This window comes from Dendrobium catenatum, unplaced genomic scaffold, assembly GCF_001605985.2.
Source record: "Dendrobium catenatum unplaced genomic scaffold, ASM160598v2 fragScaff_scaffold_716, whole genome shotgun sequence".
Lineage (NCBI taxonomy): Eukaryota > Viridiplantae > Streptophyta > Magnoliopsida > Asparagales > Orchidaceae > Dendrobium > Dendrobium catenatum.
Window position 1 is genome coordinate 3,207,290 of NW_021319178.1, and position 27,220 is coordinate 3,234,509.

The 27,220-nt window shown below is 32.4% G+C and overlaps 1 protein-coding gene across 1 annotated transcript in view; it reads right to left on the reverse strand.

The window, feature by feature from the left end:
* Window positions 1-1,682: 1,682 nt before the first annotated feature.
* Window positions 1,683-27,220, reverse strand: part of LOC110096707 (rRNA biogenesis protein rrp36) — a 32,029-nt gene continuing 6,491 nt past the window's right edge. The window contains exons 2-7 of the mRNA XM_028696029.1: window positions 20,836-20,930; window positions 20,621-20,763; window positions 20,446-20,512; window positions 14,456-14,508; window positions 1,878-1,932; window positions 1,683-1,780 (exon numbers count right to left, since the gene is read on the reverse strand). Of these exons, the coding sequence (XP_028551862.1) occupies window positions 1,754-1,780; window positions 1,878-1,932; window positions 14,456-14,508; window positions 20,446-20,512; window positions 20,621-20,763; window positions 20,836-20,928 (438 nt within the window). The 5' untranslated portion in view covers window positions 20,929-20,930 and the 3' untranslated portion in view covers window positions 1,683-1,753. The remainder of the gene's footprint in view (window positions 1,781-1,877; window positions 1,933-14,455; window positions 14,509-20,445; window positions 20,513-20,620; window positions 20,764-20,835; window positions 20,931-27,220) is intronic.

Below are 27,220 nucleotides of genomic sequence, written 5' to 3' on the forward strand. Positions count from 1 at the left end.
GGGTAGAATTGGCATTATGAGACTTCTCTTAATTTTAATTCCTAAATTAAACAAAATTAAATATAAGTCCTTTACATCAAATTTCTTAGAATTTTGCGTAGAATTTTTCAAAATTATTTCCATCGAAATCCGACATCCTCGAATTTTCCACTTAAAACTCGTCGCGACGCTTTGAAAAGCGTGCGAGGTCTAAAACGACGTTTTGCGGGTTTTACAAATATCCCCATCTATTTCACCATCACTCTGAACAATAGACCCAATATATCTAAAACATGTACTTTTACTAATGACTTGATCGCCCAAAGTCACAATCTCCCCATTAGATCTATTATTACTAAAATTACACTCCATATATTTAGTTTTAGATCTACTCAAACGAAAACCTTTAGACTACAAAGTTGACATCCATAATTCAAGTTTACCTTCAACTCTCTCTCTAGTCTTATCAACAAGAAGAATATCATCATCAAAAAGCATACACCAGGGTACAACCTCTTGCAAATGTCTAGTGAGAACATCCATCACTAAAGCAAAAAGATATGAGCTTAAGGCTTGTAATTGATGTAATCCAACTGAAATAGGAAAATAATTGGTCAAACCATCATGTGTTTGAACACAAGTAACAACTCCTACATATATATCCTTAATGACATGAATATAAGTATTATTAACCCCTTTCTTATGTAGAACTCTACATAGCAATTCTCTTGGAAATTATCATATGCTTTCTCTAAATCAATAAAAAATCATATGTAGATCCTCCTTATTCTCTCTATACTTCTCCATCAAACCTCTCAATAAATGTATAGCTTCCATAGTAAACCTACCTGGCATGAATCCAAATTGATTTTGAGAAACATTAGTGTCACACCGCGACCTATGCTACATAACTCTAAATAATAAGAAAGGAGCAAGAAAGCAGAAGTCAAACAAAAATATGATTGCAATATGAAAAACCAAAGCAATGAGAAGACGTCCCAAATAGACCGTTAGTTGCAAAGACTCTGAGAAGCATTATGATTCTAAATGTGGTAGTACCAAAGCACTACTAGATTACATGTTTCAAATTATGTTTGCTAGGACAACTAGAAATCAACAAAAAAATTTTTGATCTGCATTATTTTAAATTGCAAGAAAAATATTCATAAGAGAAAGCACTCACATAATAGAAGCGAGCAAAAAGAATGCAAGAAACTAAATAAATTTGTCTCACCATATTAAATTATTCCATAGCCTAAAATAATTAAGCTTTTGTTGATTGCAAATCTATAAGTGAAAAAACTTCACCATTTAAGCAACAAGATCAACAGCTAAGTCACTAGCATGTAAACCCCATAAATAAAAAAAGAAATGACCAAAGTGCTGGCAAAGTTCATGAAGAGCAGGAAATTTAGATTTGTGACCAAGGAATTCACAATGTAGATTTTCAATCAAAAGTTTAAGGAAAGCTAGATTTTTTTCATGAAGGAAATTGAGTATCAAACAAACTGTTCACTAATTTCCGAGAGGAATGAATCCATGATACTTTTCTTGTTTAGGCCATTTAAATTCATAATAATAGTCTTCACAAATAGCACAAGACAAACTAAACGTTTTCTTGTGAAGAAATGATTAATTTCTAGTATATGATTCAAGTGCATGTATCTGAATGTGGATTGGGTTGGAGGTTGTGGAAGCCGGGATATATATAGTACTTACAATCCAAGAGATGTGATTTTTCAAATCTTCAATGATATTTGGGTCCTTGGATTTCTTAATCAATTTCTGAAGTTTCTGCATGCTTTCAGTAAAAAATTAACGTTAGAATAAAAAAAAATTAGCAAGAAAATCACTACAACAAGTCAGCCAAGAAGGTCTATGTAAAGAATGACATTCACCGCTTTCTCTGCAGGAAGCTCAACCTCATACAAGAAAGAATATCTATTCCTGAACCTGGCATATAGGACAACAGTAAAACACGTCCCTATCAGACATCATTCAAAAAGGTTAATTTGATTTGCAAAGATGGAAACAACTAAGGCTACCTTTTGTAGTTATTATTTTTAATCAATGGTCAAAGCAGAAGACAGTAGCTTTGTCGTGAAAATAAAACCAGAAAAAAAAATGAATCTTTTAAAAAATGCAGTACTTAAACCACATAATTCCAAAAAATAGTTGGCTAAAATGAAAACATCATAAGAGAACTAAAACAGCTACAAATACAAGCCAAGTGAGTACTACAGAATACATGGCAAATGAATCAAATTTGAAAGCTACAGGAGCAACAACTGCAAAATGACATGACATATTAAGGAAATTAAGAAAACGCAACTTAAATATAAGAAAATCTATTATTAATCATATTAACCAGGTAAAAAAATATTTCATCATCACAGAATAAGGCATAATCGGCCACGTAAGTGGCAAACTAGCAATTTCCTTCGCAAATTTATAATAGCGAGAAATCATTTGGCAACTGACTTTCTAAAATGGGGCGTTGTCTTCCATTTCACATTAGAGTTGGAATATGCTTCATGTTTGTACTATACGTTTCAAAACTATGTGATTTAGCAGAACCATATGTTTGTTTGAACATCACTGACGCTAATGATGGAAACAGAATAATAAAAAATGCATGCATCTATCTTATAGGACACCTTTCTCGAGAGAAATAGATAAATGAATGGTTTCCCAAAATATCACAGAAGCAAAAGGTAATCAACCTGGAAATAAGAAATTAAATCCCTCTCAACCATGTAAGAAGATAACGGATAAAACTATATTTTACATCAAAAACCCTGCACTTATTAAAGTGGTCATTAAAGTAATGCATGTTTTTTAACTTACAAATGCATCAAGCTAAGGGTTAATACGCAATCCCACATTACAAGTTGAATTCAGAGATCGAACAAATAACGCAAGTGCAAGTTCTAGCATTTGAACTTAAGATATCAGAACTCACAAGAGAACTGTTTCAAAGACTTCATTGAGTTATAATCTACCGCTCTAAATATTTTCAAGTAAACATTCCCAAGAAAGTTAGAAACCATTCAACATGAATCACACTCCAAATAGCACTTCTTGATTGAAATCCTCGCTAAAATCAACATTTCTCCACTTAAATTAGCCTTGTTCTTTCTCAAGATTCAGGTTCTTGAAACACACTACTCCAATCTTTACAATACCTTCCTCCACTGAAATCAGTTTTCCTGCAGTTCTAGACAACTTGTTTCCAGCCTTCTTTAGCGGTTCATTCCTCCACAGTTTTGGACAGCAACAGGTGATCTGAAACCTGCAGCAGGTCTTCAGCCTCCTTCATCCAATGCAGCAGAAATAGAATCAGGAAGGACAGCAGCCACAAGAGAAAACGGACAGACGGACAACAGCAAAACTACTGTAGGCTTTCTCCCCGAGCCATGGGAAACATAAGAGGAAAAGTGGGAGAGGGAAAGAAAGCAAAGAGGAAATTTTGTAGGATTTGAATTCAAAATAGTGTGTTTACAAACATGATATCTTAGAGATCTTATAGAATCCATATCCAAGGCTTCAGAAATGCTATATAATGCAAGAAACTTAACTAATTTATAGCAGTCAAAAGAGAAATAAATTGGGTTAGTTACAAACAAGCAAACACTCATAACGAGATATAAAAACATATCAACAATCTCTACCTTGATAATATATCAAATTTACTCAACATAGAGCCACAGTTAACATCTTCAAACATAAGTCAAATTTGATAGTAGGCAATGTCTTTGTTAGCTTGCCCACAAAATTATGATCAATTGAAATCTTTATGATCTTCACCAATTCTTTGATCACCACATCCCTGATGAAATGAAAGTCTACGTCTGCATGCTTTGCTCATTCATGATTAACATGATTTTTGGACAAGCATACAGCACCTAGATTGTCATAGCAAATAAGCATTAAATATAAAATATTTTCATTGAGTAGCTCAGACATCAACCCTTTTATCCATAGGGCCTTCTTCCCAACTTCAGACACAGCTATATATTCTGATTCAATGCTAGATAGAGCTACCACAAACTTGAAACTGCAGACAAAATTTTCCACTAACTGTATTTTCAAAGACATAAAATACAAAACCAACAATGATTTATAGTGCCCACGTTTAAAGCAAAATAAGAATCTACATACCCTTCAACTATCTCTTCATCTAGAGTTGCACATGCATATCTCAAGCCCAATTCATATGTTCCATTAAAATACCTTAGAAACTATATCACTGCCTTTAAATGATTCCTGCCTAGATCAGCAATATACTTGCTAACCCCAGTCAGATCATGAGCCAAATTGAGTTTTTTTGCAAACCACGCATACATAATGCTTTTAATTGCATTTTAATAAGATGCCCGCAACATGTACATCTCATCATAATTTGATGGCAACTAATGCTTGCTTAGCTTCATATCTTGATGGCAAATTTGGTTCTATTAACCTCTATTTCAAGAATCTTTTTGTAGGACCTAATCTTTCATTTAAACCTTGGCCTGAAGTATTCTTTTATCTTTTGATATTTTCACCATGCTTTCACCGGGAAATAAACATATAAATGACATACAAAAGGAGAAAAACTATTTTTAAAACTACATTATTTTTATAATAAATGCATGAATTATAATCACTTCTTTTAAAACTAATCTTCAACATGTAATCATAAAGCGTAATATTCTGTATTCTGGATGATTACTTAAGCTCATGCAATAATATTTTGAGAGAATGTGCCTGATTTTCAACTCTCATTTCAAAAAACCATCGAGTTGCTTCATATATATAGTTCTTTCAATTGTCCATGAAAAAATGTCATCTTCACATCTATATGCTCAAGCTTCATTTTGAGTTGAGCACTTATGGCAAGCAAGATCCTGATCAATATGTGCCTCACAACTTACAAGAATATTTTATTGTAGTCCACACATTATGAAAAGCGTCTTAGAACTAATCTAGCTTTGAATCTAACTCCTCTAGATTTACTACAACATTCCTCATTTCTCAACAGCCATTTGCAACTAATTATTTTTTTAGCACTTCGGTGTGCTCATCAATTCCCATCTATTTGCTCCAGCTTCTTTTCGAATTGAGCACTTATAAGTTATGGCAAGCAAGATACTGATAAATGTGTGCCTTACAACTGGAGAGAATGCTTTATTTTAGTCCACATCTTATGAAAAGCTTCTTAGAACTAGTCTTGCTTTGAATCTATAGATTTAGCACAACATTTCTCCTTTCTCAGTAACCACTTGCAACTAATTACTTTTTAGAATTTTGTTGTGTCCACCAATCCCCGAGAATTTTTTTTGCTTTGATGACAACATTACTTCTTGCATAGCTTGTTGCCATGGACTTTTTCATCACTCTTCATGGCTTCTTTGTAGGATTTTGACTCATCTTAATCCATCAAATTTGTAAAAAAGCACAGCTATTCGATCAACATGTCTATACCTTTGTGGTTTTTTAATTGATGTCGAGGTCTATCTCTTGCCCAGCCATAAGTTCTTTGCTTTTGTTCAATAGTTTGTTGTTCAAGTTCTTTAGAATGTGATTCGGCCAACTCTTGATTTTGGACATCATAATTCTCTTTGCTTGGTTGCTCCACCTCAAGCTCCATTGCCTCTTTAGCATCAATTAGTTTGTTATGAGCATTATTTGATGAAATAATTTTAGCAACTTGATGTTCATTGAACACAACTTCCCTATTGATCATGCTTTATAAATCTTGGCTCAAAGCATTATAACTTATACCCTTTACTCCTCAGGGTAGTCCATAAAAATACATTTCACTGCACATGGCTCAAGCTTGTCTTTCTTGATTTCAACAGAAGCTCTACATTATGGATTAATTAATTAGTCTTCCACTCCGAGCTTCTACAGCAGTTCTTAAACCAATAGTTTAGGATGGGCAATTAATGATGAAGTAGACTAATGCTAATCAATTCAGTCTAAGACAACCCTACAATACTTAGCATACAACTTATCTTTCAAGAATTGTCCTCTTGAACCTCTGTGCCAACAATTATATAGTTGAACCATTCTTGATATATAATGTTTTGATATCACATAAACTTTGCAAATTTAGTTAATTCATCAGCACAAAATTCAAGCTCATTGTTAATCCTCAGCTTATTTACTATCAAGCAAATTTGAGTTTCAACAAATTATTTTCATTCCTTGAATTTCCAAAATGCTTCATCCATGTGTTTCAAAAAAAAATAATTACATCTTTCTAGAATAATATTCAATTAAATAAATATAATAACTTGCAAAGACGTTTAAACCACATAACTTCAGAAATCTCATGGATCATGGCCATGAATTCTACTTGAGCATTTGCTTTAAGCAGCCACAGACTGCTTCTTGTTTCTCCAAATGCTAAACATCCCGCATAAATGAACAATAATCAGAAGTGGATTTTCAATTTGTTATTGATACAACCAAGTCAGCATCGAAAAAGATTTTAATACTTACTTCAATCCAATTTTTTGAAAAATAACCCTTTTTCAAGTGCCTTTTTGAGATAATATCCCATATATTGTATCAAGGTACTCCCTTGTGGGTTAATTCAAAAAATAATATTAACAGAAAAATAAATATCATGTCTTATATAAGATAGATAAATATGTTTCCCTACTAACCGTTGGTATCTTCCTTAGTCAATTACGAGTTAAATTCCTTAGTCTCAATTTTATTTATTGGATCCATAGAAGTGTTTGCTGATTTATATCCAAGCATACTAGTTTCCTTTAGTAAGCCCAAGGTTTATTTCTATTGCGAGACAAACATTCCTTTTCTTTGCAAAAGATGTGCTTGGAGTATCAAAGGGAAAAGCTTCTAATAGTAAAAATAGTTGGTGGTGGAATCCAATTGTGCAAGAAAAGATTAAAAACAAGAAGATTTGTTATAAAAATTGATGTTGTTGTTGTTGTTGTTGATCTTATTATTTCTATGCCAAAGAAATATTCTAATAAGCCAAGATCTTTGATTTCAAATTCTTAGCAATGATACATTTCAACTTATTTATCTCTTATTTATGGTCCATTGGCAAGATGAAGTCAAAAACATATACAATCAAGCAAAAATTTTACCTTCAAATATTAATTGGAAAATAAAGTGTGGTCAAATTGTTCTTGAGAGTAGCCATGCCTTTTAAATACCACGATGAATCTATCAAACCAAGCTCTAGATGATTGTTTTAAGCCATATAAGGATTTCTCGAGTTTGCAAGCTTGGTTCGTATTGTTGTTACTCTCAAATCAAAGAGTTATTGTCACATGTATTTCATCTTCTAGGTACCCATTTAGGAAAACATATTTTCATCTAATCGAAAAAGTGGTCAATCTAAATTTGCAGCTAGAGAGAAATTAATCTGATAGTGTTCATCTTAACAAAAAGAGAAAATATTTATTGATAATCAATACCATATGTTTGAGTGAAACCATTTGCCAAAGTATTACTTTGCATTGGTCAACTGATGTAGAATGGGTAGGAGGCTTTGCTAGGAAGAGGATCTCTTCTCCAAAATCTGAAGGAAATTTTGATTTCTTTGCCCAAAACCTGCGAAGAATCTCAGATTTTCTCTTGGTAGGAGAGAGGTTGCAAGCTCCAAACCTCCTCTCCTATAATCTGAAAACAATTTCAGATTTTCAACCAAAAAAAAAAACTGAGAGGAGTTCTCAGATTTTAGTGGGCTAGGACGTATAGAACTTGAGGAGGAGTCTAGCCTTGGTTGTGAATAGAAAGCTGAGAACAAACTTCCTTTACAGGTTTTGGAAGAGAGAGCTTAACTAATGCAATTAGGAGTGAGTAGGGGCGGTGACAGGGAGAGGGGGTCGGCGGGATTGAGAGGGGGTGAGCTCATGTTTCCTAAATCCAACCTCTAGTATTAGGAAATAATTTAGAGCCAAGATATGAATGAGAATTTCGGCCAGGTAAGAGTTACAGGAATTGTAATTATTTCCAAAGGAGGGACTAAGAATTAGGAAACAATTAAATGGAAATTGCTAGGCTATTGAAGGGGGCTAGCGGCAATATCATGGGGAAATTGGGATTTGGTGCCATGTGTACAAGCTTGCCTAAAATAGTTTTAGACTTAGGAAATTAATTAACTCTATTTGAATTTGAATTCAAATATTGATAACTTAAGAAACTTTCCTAAAATAGATTCGCTAATTTATGAAAGATTTCAAAATTCACAATGTTTTGAATTTGAAATGAGGGACTTGTGGAGGGAAAATTTTGAGTAAATGAGGGAGTTAATTAGGAGCATTCATTGGCTCTTAATTTGGCAAAGGAGGAAGAGGGACCGGCCTAGGAGAGAGGGAGGGAGAGGGGTTTGATTTCAAATAAGTGGGCCCCAATTGCTTAAGGGAATTAATTCTTAAATCTAAAATTGAATTTCAGATTTAAAGCTGCGATTAATTCCTTGATTAAATGGAGGAAATTAAGGGGGGATTCAACTCCTAATGCAAATTTGAATTTTGAATTAGAGAGTTAAAACCTTCCAAATATGGATCAAACCCAATTAGGAAAGATTTCAAATTCAAATTCAAAAGGATTTGAAATCTTTGATCATCCCAATTAAATCATCAACCTAAATAGGAAATTTCACGGAGACGGAGAAGTAGGGATGAGCCGGCGGCTTGGAAAATTTTCTGGTGAGATGGCCGGCGGCTTAAGGCGGAAATGGAGACGACGATGGTGGACGTAGGTAGAGGATGACGACAACGGCTAGGAAATAAGAAGGAACAAAACAAAACAAAGATAGAAGATAAAAAAAAAAACAACCGTGAGTCTTGGACCCTTCCAAAGACTAACGGGTGATGCTTTGCCCTTCTCCAAGGGACTTCACGCCACGAGCCCGGACCCATCCTGCGGCTGGTGGAAACTCCGATTCCTTCCCATAGGAATCTCACTATCGTCCTCTCAAAAGAACACAAGTGTTGAACACAAATTTTTAATATCAATAATCCCTCTCTATTACAATAGCTTAAGGCCCTATATATAGGCTACAACATAAGAAAACTCAAAATTCAAAATTGTCCCTTAGGCCACAACACTCATATAAACCAACCTAGGGGTAAAACAGGAAATACATCAAATAAGAACTAAAATTCAGAAAAATAACTCATAATTGAAGATTTAAATTAGTCGTCGATTTACGACGCCTCCTGAATCTTCGTACCGATGTCCGCATCATCAACACTTCCATCTACTTCATATTTCACACCCAAAAACATCTTTCCCTTTAAGTAGATTTGACCATTTCTTTGAAGGACGTGAATTTCTTCATGAATTCATGAAATATAACTATCTATCTATGATGCACTGACACGCCTCTTGAAGATATAATGCAGGGTCGGACACGTGTCAGACACAGACATGTGTCCGACACGGCTGGGACACGTGTCCGACACGGCAGACATGTGTCCAATTAAAATAATGTTTAAATTTAACCTGCACGGCTGTGACACGTTTCGGACACGGCTGAGACACATTTCAGACATGGCTGGGACACGCATGTCCTAATTTTTTATGATAAAATTATTTTAATTATAAATAATATGATATCCAATGAACTATTATGAGAGATGACTAGAGAACTAGAGAGTATAGAAGTAAATAGATACATTTTTTTATGATTTAGATTAGAGGATAAAAAAATATTATGGTAGAGATCTAGCGAACTAGAGAAGTAAACATATATAAAGAAGAACCAACTTTGATTAAATGATATCCAATGAACTATGCAAATCTTTCTCTTGATGAACCAGAGTTAGAAGCAATGATATTCAATGATAATGATATTGAAGGCAAAAAACAAACCTCTGAAGCTAATTCTATTAGTTGAAGCTTGAATGCATTATGTTGTAGTAAGTAATTATTTGCTTATATTTGCTTATAGACACAAGACACGTCGTGCTAATATGTAATGTCGTGTCAGTGCCGTACTCGTTTCCTATATTAAAAAAAAAAACCGTGTCATGTCCGTGTCGTCGTGACCGTCTCCGTGCATCATAGCTATCCATTCAAGTGCATTTAAAACTTCTTGAATACAATTTGGAATTTCAAAGATTAAAAGATTTGTAGTATGGGTATAGACTTGGGAGGTAATTTGTCATAGGAAATATAATGATTAATCGAGCATTTGGCACAAATTCATGTGTTTTTACTTGAAAGCAGTCATAGGAATGTTTAAATCATCCTCAGAATCAATATTATCGTATCCTTGTGAAGTGATGTCAAGAATCGGGTCAAATTTTGATTTTGGATCAAGAGAAATGCTTTGCTCTACCATGTCAATTGATTTTTTCTATCATCTAGAATAGATAATGCATTTACACATTGCTTATTATATGGGATATTCACCCTTCTAGATATTTGAAGGAGTGAGATTCAAATGGATGTGATTCAAGTAGGTTTGAAAGAGGAGTTGGTTGGCAAACCAATACAACAAGATTTTTATTATAGCAAAACTCATATTCATAAAGCGAGCACCAATGCTTTCCCCTTGAATGCTAGTTTTAAGACAGATTGATTTTCAAAGAAGAAAAACAATTGTAACATTGTCAGAGATGAGAGTAACAAATAATAATAAAATTTAATGTCTTCGGGCCTAATTAGCTTCTCTGATAAAGAGGAATATGGACAAAAGTAGAGTAACCAAACACTTTAGGAGGAATGTTGGTTATAACTCAACATTAGCGATATTACTGGGAGAAAGTTTGACAAGGAGCTTTAATTTTTAGGATTCCACCAATAATATTTTAGAACATTATTAACAATCTCAAGAAAGTATTTATTTTTTTCTTTCTGCTCACAATTTGTACAATAATATTGATACGAAAAGTTTGGTGAAAATTTTGTTGTTAGAGATATCCTCCAATAATGACATGGAAATATTATTTCACATTATTAATTCTAAGAACTTGAACTTGGGTTTTGAATTAGGTTTTTATAAAAGAATGTAATTTGTACATAATAGAGTGGGTTTTAGAGAAATTTTGCCATCCTAAACGGATTGAGATATTTTGTGATCGAGTATGGCATAGAACATAATATATTATCTCGAATGACAAAAATATTATTTTGATATGAACTCTAAAACAAAATTCACAATTTTAATTTTAACAGAGATTTTCCCTATTCAATATTTGGTTGAATAGAGTTTATTTTATTCTGGATACAGATGCCCCATAGGGGCAATTACATCTGAAACATTTATTATTTGAAAACACTTTGATTAAACTAGTGGTTTCTTTTTTAAAGTATCAAAACATTGGCTAATCTTATCATTTTAAAATTTTATAAAATTCTTATTCAAATATTTGGTCTTTGGAAATTTCAAGAACGATAAGATCAACTTTAAATCAGATTTTTAAATGAGAGCCAAGAAAGAAAATTGGAACGTATGAGCACTTGATTCTGAAACAACTCAGAAGTGCTATATATTAGGTTTTATATTTTAAAATCAAATTTTTGTTTAAGTTGATCAATTTAACTTATAATATTGTGGCTTTTATTCTAACAACAAATATTTGAGTAAATGTCTAGAAGGTCATATGAAGTGAATGAAGTCAACAATAACCTCGAATCATAAAACTAAGATGAAGACTACTGAGGGGTAGTGCCATGAACTTAAGTCTAACATAAACACAATGAACTTACAAACTACACCTCACAAGAGACAAAGTCAGCCTAACCTCCGGATATATTGCCCTAACTAAAAATGGTTATTATCTAAACCCGCATAATCATTTTTAAAATCATGTAATCCAGTCTTAATGTATATGAAGAGTAGGGGATGACTATCTTATTAGATAGGAGTTATAACTTGGTTTTAGAGCCAAGATGCCTAACCATGTAGATATGCACAATGCTGACTCAAAAAAATGAAAATTTTTATTATATGTTCCTTAAGTGAAGGCTTTTTACAGGAGACATACTTAGCCCTATATGATCATTTTAGTTTTTGAAATATTGGCTCCTTGGAAAGAACCATGCAAATTTTTCTAAGCAAAATAGTTTTATCTGCTCTTCACATGCATTAAGACCAGACTACATGATTTTAAAAGCAATTATGTGGGTTTAGCTGGCAACCCTTTTCAAGTAGGGAAATAAATCCATAGGTCGGGCCAATTATGTCTCATATGAGATGTAGTTTGTAAGTCCCTTGCACTGCGCTAGACTTAGGTTCGACATAATATCCCTCAGTAATCATTACCTTAGTTCTAGAATATGAAGTTGTTGTTGACTTCAATCACTTCATAAGCTCTGGCCTTCAAAGCATTTTCTCCAATGTGTGTTATTAGAATATAAGCCCCAACATTCTAAGTTAAATTTACCATTTTAAATAAAAAACTGATTTTAAAATATAAAGTCCAATATATGATAGTTTGCGCACCCTAAGTTTTCTCATAATTAACTACTCCTACATTCTCATTTTCCTTCCTTAACTCTATTCAAAAATCTGATTTAAAGTTGATTTTATCATCCTTAAAATCCTCAAAGACCAAATCTTTGAGTAAAAATTTCATAAATTTTCAAAATGATAAGATTAGCCAATATTTTGATGATCCTCAAAAGAAAACCATCAGTTTAATTAAAATTTAAAAGTATTCTCAAGTAAAAAATATTTGAGATGTAATTAATCATAAGGGTTTGCCCTTATGGGGCATCTATACTCTAGAATAAAATAAATCATATTCAACCAAATATTGAATAGAAAAAAATTCTTTTAAAATTAAAATTGTGAGTTTTGTTATTGAGTCCATAACGAAATAATATTTTGTCTTTCAAGATAATATATTATTTTATATATCGTGCTTGATCACAAAATATCTTAATCCATTTAGAAAAATAAATTCTTTAACAAATTTTCTACCAACTTTGCTGAGGAAGAAGTGTCTTTCCATCTAAACTAATTGTTTCAATTATTCATCTTAAATATTGGCTAAAATTTTACAACATCAATTTATGTATCGTGTCTCTCCCATTTCAATTCTGAGTTGAGAGATATCAATACAAACAAAATAATGTCTAATGGCTTCAATTATGGAAGCAGCTTTGCACCCATTTTTATTAGTATTAAAGGAAAAAATATATCAATAGCATGCGCAGGTGAAAAGATTGGTAAAAAAACATTGGAAGGGAGTACCGGAAGATAAATATAAACTAAATAAATCAACGTTATGAAGATTTTCATTAAAAAGCTCTATGTTACTGAATATAAAAACATACCCTATAGGAAATGAAATCCCTTATGGCTTCTGCAATATATTGTCATTAATCAGAAGTTCGACACCGCTTCCCAACATTTTTATAATGAGTAAATTTCAAAATAGTCCACCGATTATTCATATATTGTTGCAATTTAGCTTCTTGACTATACAAAATTGATTCAAAATGATCCATTTGAGATTAAATTGGAACCAATTTTATATAGTTGATGGACTAAATTAGGATCAATTCTATATCACAATTACAAAATGAGGGATCATTTTGAATCGAATTTGTATAATCGAAGGATTAAATTGAAGCAGCATGATACCATGGACTAAATTGACCACATAATAATAATTTGGAGACTATTTTGATGTTTTTCTGTTCTAATTAGACATTCACAATAAAGTAACCTGCTGATGGCCAATTTATGCAAAGAAAGCTGTCAATCAGTGCCAGTCATTTCTAGATTTACCTAAGCTACAGACTGGCTATGAAATGTTTATTTGTCAGCTTAGAAATGACTAAACACACATTAAAATTGAATACTAACAAAAAGCAAAATTTATATACCTCGTCTCATTATGTTTAAAACTCCTGCAAAACATTGATATACAGATCTACTAAAAAGGCTTCACAGATACAGTATGAAGTTAAAAGGAACAAATCATGTAAAAAATATAAATTCAGAATGCAAAATTCAAAAAAAAAAAGAAGCATCCAGAGAGAGATACAATTTAGAGTGTTAAAAGATCCATTCTTTTGATACGTACAGTTTGCATGGTTATACACTGATTTGATCACTTAAGATAAACATTTTAACAGCACTCATAGAACATGCAAGTAAAAGTATCAAACTTGAAGACGTGTTTCACGTCTAGAACAACTTGCAAAACAATTATAAAAACAATGTGCTAAACTCTCCTAGTCCCACTCTTTAATAAAAAATTCCATTTGTTATTTGACATGCATCAACAGATTTTCAGTGTTTTGTTAGAAAGGGTTGCCATTACTCCAGCTGAGATATACCACATAAAAGCAAGGCAATAATGCAATTTCAACGCTCCAAAACTAACCCAAATAAGGTATTGCCAAAACAATTAATAAAGCTTCAACCAAGCAAGATAAAATATGTGATATTCTAGAAAACCAACCAAACATAAATGGAAAATCTCCAAGTAAAACAAAATGCCATGTTGCCAGGGAAAAATGAGAATAAGAATAGTATGAATTATACCGTTCAGTATCAAGGTTTCCACATAGAGATTCAAATCGTGGGTCTCGAACAACCTGAAATTAGAAAGAAAGATTAATATAATATATGGAATAAATAAACAAAAGTAATTTCTACAATTAGGATCTACTTAGTAACAAAAAAATTAAAGGTAAGTGCAGCTTCCATATTCCTTGTTAGTGAGAGAAAATTAATCATGTTGTTGGATACAAAACAAAATCTACAACGAACTACAAAGCATGCACTTTGAGATGTTGCAAATTTAAAAACAAATCACTTTGCTTACCAGAAAGTAATCTTATTATGAAATTCAAATCATGATTCTTAGAAGCAATTAGATGCATAAAAGCATTTTTTCCATTCAATTCACCATTTGTCATTCCTCCAGCCCACCAAAAGTCGAGCATGGGACTTTCGACAACCAGCTGTCAATCCAAAAGCTATCTGCTATTGATTGAGCTCCTCATTTTATATGAAACAAAATCATCACTTATAAATGGTTTGTGGAGTTTAAACTGAAGTTGGTTTCAAATTACATATTACCAACTGACGAAATCTGAGAAATTCATCCTTTGCTAAATCATATTTTCTAACAAAAAGCAACTAAATTATCCCGAAAAGGAAAATGTCAAGAACTAAATAAATATAACCAATGACTTCCCCTGAATTTAACTTCATTTATCTGGTGAAATAAGAATGGAAGAATTCATGTGCTAATGTCTAATTAGTGTACTTCCAACCCCTTCATGTTTTTTTTATTCTCTTTTTTATCCAATTCAAGTTTAATAAATTGACCCCTTCATGTTCTTATTGTAGGTATTTCCATCATCAATCGCCCAAAGCCACCACCCTACTTGGGAAAATTCATAGTGCCATCTTGCAATTCTCATTTGATTCTTTAATTGCTGTACAAACAGAACCTTCGTAACAGTTTCCTTTAGCATTCACCATGAGAATTGTAATTATGACTTCTTGGAAGAGGATATATAAATATATATATATAATTTTTTTAATTTTTATCATTTAGCAGAAAAAATTGCAATTGATTGTGTCAGAATCGAGCTAAATGAAAACAAGAAAGTTGTAGAGAATTTTTGTTAGCTTTTTAATGATATTAATATCAAAAGATTCTAACAAGGAATGAGAAAGACTCAAAAATAATGAAACAAATTCTAAATTTAGATTTTTCATTTACGTTTCTTGAAAAATTGAGACCTATCTCGTGGAAATTGGTTGAAGTGGAAAACAAGAATGTTGTAGAGAATTTTATTTCTTTTTCAACTCCGAAAACATATAATTACAACAAGATATGAGAAAATCATACCAAAGATAGTGAGGTGCTGATTTTTGGGAAAACTGTAATTTTATTTCATTTTGATTAACGTTAACTCAAATTGCAAATTTGATTTCGAATTTGAGCTCAAATTTTATTTAAAACTAAATTTTGGATTCAGGATAATAATAAAATACTGTTTCTATTTTAATATTTTTTATAATTTTAAAATAATTATTGGGGCAAAATCATCCTCTTTGATCTAAAAAGAATAATCATTCCAATACATGACCAAACCACATCCACAAATGATGCACACAAGCCACTTAGACCATGTTGATGATCTAGACAAAATAGTGTGATCTATTTTATGAAACAAGGTCCCGATTAAAAAGTTTTATATGAGAAAAAATTACACGCATGACAAAATTCATGCACACAAATCTACACAACACTTTGGTCAACTTAGCATTTCATTTGTCGCATACAATGTCATACATGATAATGAATACGATGCAACTCACAAAACTCATAATATTGTTCAATGATGCATGGTATACCTAGGCCAGTGCAACCTAATGGCTCTCTTAGCGAACAAGAGGCCAGCAGGCTTGGACTAGATTTGTGGCTTCCAAGTCCTAGCTACCATCACCCAAAGGCTAATAAGGCCAAGGTGGATCCTATGTGATGACTCAAGGTTTATCTAGTTTATGTTCTAGGTTGAACCAAAAATGGTGCTAACAATATCATCTTGTTTTTTTAACACCATGCCCCCTCAAATATCATTATTTCCAAAATAAGTTGAGGATTTGACACGTTTGGAGTTGGAATTATTGCAAAATTATAGTACTTGTTCTCGAAAAGATATGTGCTATACAAGTGTAAAGAGCAAGCCAGTTGATACACATAAATAGGATAGAATGCATCTTGCATACCATGCATATTACGAAATTGTGTATGAGAAGATCATCAAACAACAATCCAACCAATCTGGAATCCAAGCTATCTAGAATCCGATGAGTTCTACATAGCTTTGATGAGTAAAACTCCCAGAAAAACTAAAGATTTTCTGATTCAAAATGGTCCTATTTTACAGAAGCCCACCTTTGCATTTATGATTTTTCATAAAAGGGCTTATGTGAGAACGACAGGCTTGAGGGAGCAGTTAGTTGCTTTGATTGGATAAGACCATTTAGCAAAAGATTTAAATGCATGTATAGTTCGCTCAATACACTCATCTAGACTGCTTCAATGAGTAAACCTCCCAATCTCAAAAAAGAATGCTTGATTCGAGAATGATCATTTGTCTGCAAGAACCTACCTTTGCATTTATTTTTGTTCATGAAGGAACCTCCATATAGGAGGGCTGCATGCTTAAGGTTGCAGCAAGTCACTTTGATGGCATAAAGCCGTTCTTTGGTTGAAGAAATAGGCTAATTTGCCCTGCTCTCGATCACAATCTCATATATAGTTTCTCAATACCACACCTGTCAAACGCATATTGGAAAAATAAAAAAAGTAGTATGAAAGAGTGAACAACATAATCCATTCCACCATGGGAAACAATTGACAAAAATCTTATCCATGTCTTCCAGTTCAGTACATTTAGGTGAAATATCAAGGTAGATAGATTTTTCAAGATAGCAAATTCTATCTCTTGCAAAAAGACAATTGATGTACAACATGTGGCGAAGCTTTTTTGGTGAGCTGGTTAGACTGCATTGCACATAAAAATTTAATGCAATTGACAAAGATGTCAAATACATGAGATATTTCTAAAAGCTCTGTGGAACATTGATTAGTACCCAACCTCATCTGTGCTCCGCTTATAAGTTCTAGACCAATGGGGAAAATAAGGTGGTTAATAGTAGCTGAGGGATTTGCATTATGAATAATATGGAAGAAAGACTAAATGCTCCTTGTGGTCAATTTTCCAAAAAATTGCTATAAAATAAGTTCACAGGCATGGCCATTTTGAGATTATTATGATATCACCAACTTAAACCTATAGGTTTAGCTGCATTATTACTTTTTAGCTTGTTATAAACACTTGTCTTCAATCTTAGAATACAATGAAGGAAAATTAATCCTTCTTTAATGAATTTTGTTTCTCATTTTTGGGTTCTCAAAAAATATGCATTATTTTGGCATTGTGACCAGCAAATGTTTTGATATGCACGGGCATGAATAATGGAAGGCCCAAACAGAAGCATCAATAGTTGTTGCCTGATTTTGGTGTATACCTTTTTTTTTTTTGTTTTCTTTCTCTTTCATGCACCATAGTAAACTCTATTACATCTATTTCAAGCCTAGAATTTGCATATGCTTGGTATGATACTTCTTCACTAAACTCTTTTTGTTTATTAGAAAACCTTCAACGACAAGTCAGTTATGTTTCAGCCTAGAATAGTGCGCACGAGTTTTTCTAGAGGGGGAGCAAGCAAAGCAATTACATGACAAGTAATTGAGCCTCTTAGTCATTAACCGATAAAGATGAAAAGTTAGCTTTTTCAAAGTCTGTATCAAGTGAAAGGAACCTTATGTAGGCCATCTACTTTGATTGGAAGAAGCTTGAAATGCTACTACACATGATGATCGTTTGAATTTTCAGTTTAATAATTCAACTAAGAAAATCACAAGGGATTTTCTTTTTTTTTTCTTTTCTATCTCTATCCAAGTTGCAGTTATAAATGGCTCTTAAAAAGGAAGTGCTCCTAATTAGAGATTTTACAAGATATAATATACATGCTTATGATTTGCAATATAGGTCAAAATTGGAAGTATGATGATTACGATGATCAGCTTTCTTGGCCCTATCCTGATTTTTTGGGGGTTAGATTTATGCATGTTGGAGGTATAATGCAAGAAATTATTGAGATATAGGATGATATGAACACAATCGTTCAACAACTCATTAAATGTTGTGTAAAATGATAGAGTGAAACACCAAATTACATATTACACAAATCCCAACAATTTTATATGATGAAAGGAACACAATAGATCTAAACTCGCATACCTGCAAATGCAATATTTCTTGAATTAAAAGAAAAGAGGGAATTTATCAAGAAATTCAGAAAATTTGAAACTGATAGTTTAAAATTGATGCAAGATAGAAATTAGATCATTCACCACAAGATCAATCAGAACTACAAGATCTACATGGAAGAGAATGGGAAGTACCAATATTCAATATTCAACAAAGTGATGGAACCCAAAACTTAACATGGCAAAGTTACGAGAGATAGGATCATTTGTTCCTTGTATTGTTTGACATATATAATTGAAATAGCAATCGTAAGAAAGAAGAAGATGAGAAAACAATGTTTGAAACAAGCTAACGTTTGCATGATTCTTTAAGCATCACATTTGACTTGAATAAAGCGTGTAAATTATATGAAATTAATGGGTTTTAATCAACGAGCCGCCGCTACACCTACTTACACATCCAACACTCTAATCTTCATATTTACACATCACCAAAATCAACACCATCCAGCCAAAACCATTTTTTTTATAACAAACTAACCATATTTGGTTGCTAATGTACACCTTGCCCAAACCCCATCACCATCCCCGCCACCTCACCAGTCAAACGATTGACAGAGGTCCACTGGACATTAATGACAAGACAACCATTGGTGGCCTGATAGCCCATCAATATTCTAGCACTAATAGGAATCTGGCAATAAAACGTTCTTTTACATTTGGAACTCATGGTGCTCCAACGACTAGTTGAAGCCTATCAATCGTCAAACGTTGATCTTAAAGAAGTTTATTATTATGAGATCATCATCCAAAAAGCGTTGAAGGGGAGAGGTGGGAGGATGGCTTAACAAAATATTAATAATTTTGAATGGAATTTAACTAGGATAGGGAACCATTTTACAATATTTAATTATTTTATGTACAAATATGCAGATTAAGTTGAAATATGTCAATTAGGAAATTTTAATGACATATAGGTGATATCTCAAAAATATTTATCAGCTAATGTAGAATAAAAGCGCCATAAGAATTGTAGAAAAGTATAACCGTAGCAAAAACTACTTTGAATTCTATTGCTTAATTCTGCATAAGGTGTCGAAGAAATTATAGACTTCTCCAAAAAGAATTCAAAGGCAAGGTCTCCAAGAGGGGTCGACAGTTAGAATAAAAAGAGAAGGCACACAAATTGCAATCTAAGGTCCATAAGAGGACAGACACAATATTTAGAACTTTTAATCCATGTGCTCAATGATCCCTACCAAGATTGGTTGACTTAGGGGCCACATGATCCTTCAAAAAAATTTATCTTCAAGTACTCTGAAGGAGAATAACAAGTTAAATGCAAGTTATTTGTAATGCTCAAGTCAATTAAATCAATCTAATCAAATTTCAACAAGATATTCAATCCAACACCAAATCGTAACTCCAATAAAGACTAAATTTACACTATCCTACTAAAAGCTCAATGAAGAAATTCTAACAAGTTTCTCATGATCCTAAAATGCTATAATTGTAAAATCTTTGTGAACTAGCAAAGGTGTTTCAAGTTAACTTCCTTCACAAACAATGAAGGAAAGATTAATTTTATCAAAGCTGAAATACTATATTGAGATACTTAAGACAGGTCATCCATGTACGAAACATCACCCAATCAAAAAAAGTCACTTCACCAAGAACTAAACAGGGAAAATTTTAAATTAAAAAAATAATAATAAATGTTAAAGCCACAAACCCTTTTTGGAGCTTGGATAACTTCTTTATATCTTCCAACACGGACCTTGCTGCTCATCTCCATTGGCCTATTTGAAGCAAACCCACAAAACCACAAGCATTTATTAAGATCACATTCTTCTTACGAGAGCCGAAAATATAATACATTAATATCCTAACTCAGGTTATAGAAGGACCTATTCTTGTTAGCACGACCAGGTTTATCAGGTTGCATGTATGCAGTTTTGAGTCGAATAACATGTGAGCCATCAGCTCGTGCCTTTTGTAACTCCTCAAATGGGATATGTGCAAGTGCTTGCTCCAAGTTCTCCTGTTGCTTCTATAAATAGAAATAAAATTTTATGAAAAGAGTTAATAAGAGGTAAAATTGGTCAAATGTTACAGATCATACATGGTCCCATGAACCAATCTTCTCATTTTTATCATTAATAGCAGTTTCTCCTTCAACAGCTACAGTGGGCGCCTTAGATTTCTTGATCACCATGTCTATCCATTGAGAAGATAATAAATCAGTAGAAGAATATTACACAATATATATTATAAAGGTAATTCCAATCACTATATATATATATATATATATATATAAAGATTTATCTCAAATAATCCTAAGAAAAAATTACCACTAGAGATGTGAAAATAAGTGCCTGAAGAAACAATCGTAACCTAACAAAGCAATCAGTTTGGTTTAATTCTTAGAATTCAAAGTTAAAAGAATAATTAAAACTGGTCTAATGGGTTGATTCACAATTCTACTAATCAGATACCCCATAACAAACCCAAACCTATGCCTAAAGGTTCTGAAATATATATATACAAATTCAATGAAATAATCTTCTCAAAAAAAAAGTACCTTGGTCATTTTTATTATAAATATTTAAGTTTTGCATGATTTAATGTGATACCAACACCAGACATTGTATAGTTTCATGCAAATTGATGAAACACAAATATCTACAGTTGCACATTGCAATATGATATTGTTTTATTGAGTTTTAAATGCTACATGATTGTTAAGATTGAACTTGATTTCATTGGGGTGAGATTGTAAATAATGATCAAAGCGTTCTTCTTTGAGAAGCACAAACCACGACAAGAATAATCACAAATCTGCAGGCGTTAACAAGACCAAAGAACATAACCGAAAAAAATATTTTAGCTCCAACTCTATTTTCAAGTAACTTGAGAGTATTGATTCCAACTATGGTTGAACTGAATAGACTAAAAAGATCTAACCTGATCCAAGTTGCAACACTAACAAAACTAAAATATTGCAAGTACTGCCAGATGTTTTGCTATAATAAAGTAAAGGACTATTAGTGAGCCCGGAATCAACAATAGGAATCTTGATGAGATAAATAAAGAGATGGAACAATTCAAAACGACTGTGCAGGTGTCACGCTATTTTTAAAAATGATGCAAGTGCCACATAATTTCTATTAAATTATAGACGAAAATACCCCTTGTGTCTTATGTATGAAGATCACATCAAATCAAAATTTTCAAGTACATCTTCCAAATGATCAGAATCACATGGAATTGAAATTTCTAAGTATGTCTTGTGTGATCACTAATAATCAAAATACATGCAAATCGGGGAAAAAAAAAACTTAAATGCAATTGACAGAAAGCAAGTCAAGGATAAACAGATTGTTGAGTTTAAAGTCCGGTTGAATAAATAATGAATAAGCTAACAAAATATCTAAAAATTTAGAATAAATGATTGACTTTTTTTAGGCTTTAATGAAACAAGACGCCATCAACTTGGTGTGGAGACATGTGAGTTCCTTCACTGAAACATTGAGTCCGCGGACAAATAAGCTTATGAAAATAGAGATAATAATGAGAATCAATAGTTGAAGATAACTTTTTAAATGTTTTCACTTCGGTCTTTGCAAGAGGTCCTACTCAATAGGCACTTATAATTTTATATAGAAATAAGTAGAACCACAATCTCTACTAAATTTACTATTTGTGATGCAACTTTAGCTCTTTCTTGTGAGTATAATTTTTTGCAATGACAATAACATGGAAAATCTCTTTCTTGTAAATAGTATATAGATGATCGTTCTAATTCTTACTCGATCATTTATCCATAATATATCTATTTAGGACAATTCAACACCTTGTATGCATGGGCCTCTCATTATTCCATAGCGTTCATCTTCAAGAGTGTAACAATCTCCAAGACTTGTTAGTTGTTACTAGTCTAAGAACCGGTTGGACTGATTCAATTGAACCGGCCCTAATCAAATCACGGGCAAAGCAGCGGATGAAGCAGATGAGTCAAGCGGGCAAAACCACGAACGCGGGAGCAGCTAGCGAAATCGAATCATGCGAATGAGCAAGGAAATGCGTTCAAATGCGAAAAAGCAACGACTCCTCGTGGGAGATAACTTTGATTCGCTCACTCCTGTGGAATCAAACAAGCAAATGAAAGCAACAACTGAGGGGTAGCCGTGACCAAGAGGAAGAAGAAGGGAGGACATAGAGAGAAAGAGAAGGAAAAGGGAGCGTGAAATGAGCTTGAACACAAATGAGGGAGATCAAGAGGGTGAGTGCTGAAGCGAGGAAGAAGGAAGACACGTGCGTGATAGTTAGAGCTCAGGATTGATCAGCAAGCAGGAGAGTGCATGTGGCACGCGTGAGTTGCGTGTGAAGGGAGAAGGTATGAAATATTTTTTAAGTTATAAATTAAGAAAGATGATTTAAAAATACTTAAAAAGAAAGGTTAGATTTTTTAGAAATTTTAAATTCAATTTATATAGATAATTATTTCTATTTTAGGAGATTTAAAGACTTTATTAGTATTAATTAATCAGTTTATGAGATAGTATAATTTAAATTTTTCATTGAAGAGAATAATGAGTAAAATTATATTTAAAAACATAACTTATGATATATAGAGAACATTTAGAAAATTGACTAAAGCAAAGAAAGATCTAAAACTTAAGATCTTATCTTACAATTAAATAATTAGAATTTATGGAATTATAAAATTAAGATTAATGTTAATTACTATTTAAAATTTATGCTTACATAATTTAAAATTAAAATTAAAATCTTTATGTAATGCCATCTAATTGAATATAATCATAATTAGATTTTAAGGCCAATCAATGGTGTACATTTAAAATCTTCATATAGGTGTCATATCATTGAAGTCAGAACAAAGCCAAAAAGGACAAAAGCTATTTAAATCAAGATGAGTACTCATGTTTTTTTACTTATAATAAAAATTTTGTTTCTCTCATAAATTAAATGCATAGAAAGATAGCAACACCACTTTATTAAGTCTTTATTGCAAGCTAAATTATGATTTGACATTTTCATATCCAATGATTGGTCAATGTTGAATGAAATAAAAATTAATATGTTATGATATACACTTTTCATAGAAAATAAATGAATATTATATGAATGAATTGGTTATATGAATTTGCATGTTGAATGATGGAGCACATCTCATTATGATACTGGCTGGGAACGCAATGTACCATGCACATAAATGAAAAATGTTATAAAAAAATAATATCTTCATTGATACTATTTTAGATTGTGGCTCATGTAACGGTTATATTATTTACTAGAAAGGATGAAGATATGGATGAATATATGACATATGCATAATATTGAAGGTCACAACCGAAATGATTAAATAGAATTATTTTATGATTTAAATTGAGCATGCATATTTCTGATGTCTAGTGTTATTGTAATTTAGAAGCATAATTTACTCACTGGGTTATGTTACGACTCACTCCTAATGAAAATTAATTACAGATATAATTCAATTAACTAAAATGAACATACGATGAGAATGCATATTATAGGTGAGATGTTCCGAGAGAAATGAATTTATCTTATTTGAATTTTAAATGTTTTGAAGTTTTAGTGGCTCTTTCAATTTATTGGAGATAGTTTTAGCAAATGAATTTTAATCACCATCCAAGCGTCTTTTCTCGTCTCGTTAATTCAAGCCTCCAGGCCAGGTCGTGATAACTAGAATAGACTTTTTGTTGCTAATAGTATTTGTCATAATGGTTGTTTATTTGACTTCAAGGAATTCTAAAGAAAACCAATTCCAAGGTAATGGAAATTAACTTAAAGAAAATAAATATCAATGGAATGTTCTTTTTTGTTGACAATTTAGTGAGTAATAAGTTGTATCATGCCATAAATGACCAATTAAGATGATAACTATTGGCTGGGCGAGGATTATAATTTTTTGTAATGAGCAACTTGTTTTATTACATATCATATTGCTTTTAAGTAACCTTATTTTAGGCATTAGGGAAACTACTTCATCAAATGCTAACCATACATCTACTTGAGGATCATAGCTCATTTGCAGAGAGTAAACTCGCACCTTTTAGACTAGTCCTTAAGTAGTGATCACACAAGTCACCTACATTAATTTGCCTCTTGCTTAACTAGGTGAGCATGCATTCAACAAATGAGTTTTTTTTTCCAATTATGATCTAAGTTAACAACAACTAAAGTTTCTTATCTTTAGGCTTGGTTTACTTCAAGTAGAGGTCTAGTTTAAGGGTTTAACTCATAAACAATTTCTCATATATAGGGAACTGTTGATTTTTTGAGTGTTGATGAATTCTAAACTGACAAGGTTTGCAACATGTTAGATTTATTGAGATTGTTTTTAACTATAGACCTATCAAATTTTTTGACTTAACGAGTTCAATGAATCGATGAATATCAAGGTATGAGCTCCCCAAGTATATTGAGTTGTAAATATAATTATGAATTGTGCATTGATGAAATGCCAAGTTGCAAAAATATGATAAATTGATAATAAAAAAAACTCATGCAGAAGAGTACTTGAATTCCTTAGGGATGAATTCACCGAGTCTAATTTGATGTTATCAAAGATGTAAGATTCCAAGTTTGCACGAGCACGAAATTTTCTAATGAAAAAAAAATTAGACTGATAAGCTTTAAAATTTTAGACAAAATTTTCTAGCTCATTTATAGAGAGTAAACTCGCACTTTTAGACTTAGCCTTAAGTAGTGATCACACAAGTCGCCTACGTTAAGTTGCCACTTGCTTAACTAGGCAAGCATGCATTCAACAAATCAGTTTTTTTCCAATTATGATCTAAGTTATCAACAACTAAAGTTTCTTATATTTAGGTTTGGTTCACTTCAAGTAGGGGTCAAGTTTAAAAGGTTGAACTCACCAACAATTTATCGTATAGAGGGAACTGGTGATTTTTGGAGTGTCTGAATAACAATGTTGATGAATTCTAAATTGACAAGGTCTGCAACTTGTCAGATTTATTAAAACTGTTTTTAACTATAACAACAACATCATCAAGCATTTATCCTACTATGTGGGGTCGGCTACATGAATCCATTTTTCTTTATTGTGTCTAGTTAAAAGTTAAATTCTCATTTAAATCTAATAAAAAAGTCATTTCTAATATTTTCTAACCATGTCTTTTTAGGTCTACCTCTACCTTTCTTAACATAAGTCAAATCCAATACATCTATTTTCCTAACCAGGTCATCGGAAGGCCACCATTTTATGTGACCAAAACATCTAAGGCGACTCTTTCTAATCTTATCTTCCACTGGAGCTACTCCAACCTTTTCACGTATATGCTTATTTCGTATCCTGACTCTATGAGTAAAGCAACTCATTCACCTGAGCATCCTCATCTCTGCAACACTTATCTTAATATTATGTTTCTCTTTTAATGGCCAACATTCTAGACCACAAAGCATTATAGGTCTAACCACCATCTTATAGAAATTTCCCTTAAGTTTGGGGGAGACTTTTCTATCACACAACAAGCACGACGCACTTCTGCAGTTCAACCATCCAACTTGAATTCTACTAATAAAATCTTCATCTATTTCACCATCACTCTGAACCAAATATCTAAAATGTGTACTCTTATTATTGACTGAATCGTCCAAAGTCACAATCCCCCATTAAATCTATTATTACTAAAATTACATTCCATATATTTCGTTTTAGATCTACTCAAATGAAAACCTTTAGACTCTAAGGTTGACCTTCATAATTTAAGTTTCCCTCTCTAGTCTTATTAAACAGAAGAATATCATCATCAAAAAGCATAAACCAAGATACAACCTCTTTCAAATGTCTTGTGAGAACATCCATGACTAAAGCAAAAGGATATGGGCTTAAGGCTGGTCCTTGATGTAATCTAACTAAAATAGGAAAATAATTGGTCAAACCACCTTGTGTTTGAACACAAGTAACAGCTTCTACATACATATCCTTAATGACTTGAATATAAGCATTATTAAACTATTTCTTATGTAGAACTCTACATAGCACTTCTCTTCGAACTTATCATATACTTACTCTAAATCAATAAAAATTATATGTAGATCCTCCTTATTCTCACTATACTTATTCATCAAACTTCTCAATAATTATATAGCTTCCATAGTAGACCTACCCGACATGAATCCAAATTGATTTTGAGAAACATTAGTATCACGCCGCACTCTATGCTCCATAACTCTCTCACATAGTTTAAAAGTATGACACATTAACTTAATTCCTCTATAATTCATACAATCTTGTGCATCACATTTATTTTTAAAAATAGAAATCAACACGCTCATTTTCCACTCATATGGCATCTTTTTACTCTTCAAAAAAATATTTAGATCTATCAAATTTCTTATGACTTAACGAGTTCAATGAATCGATGAATATCAAGGTATGAGCTCCACGAGTATAGCGCGTTGTCAATATCTTTGTGAATTGTGCATTGACAAAA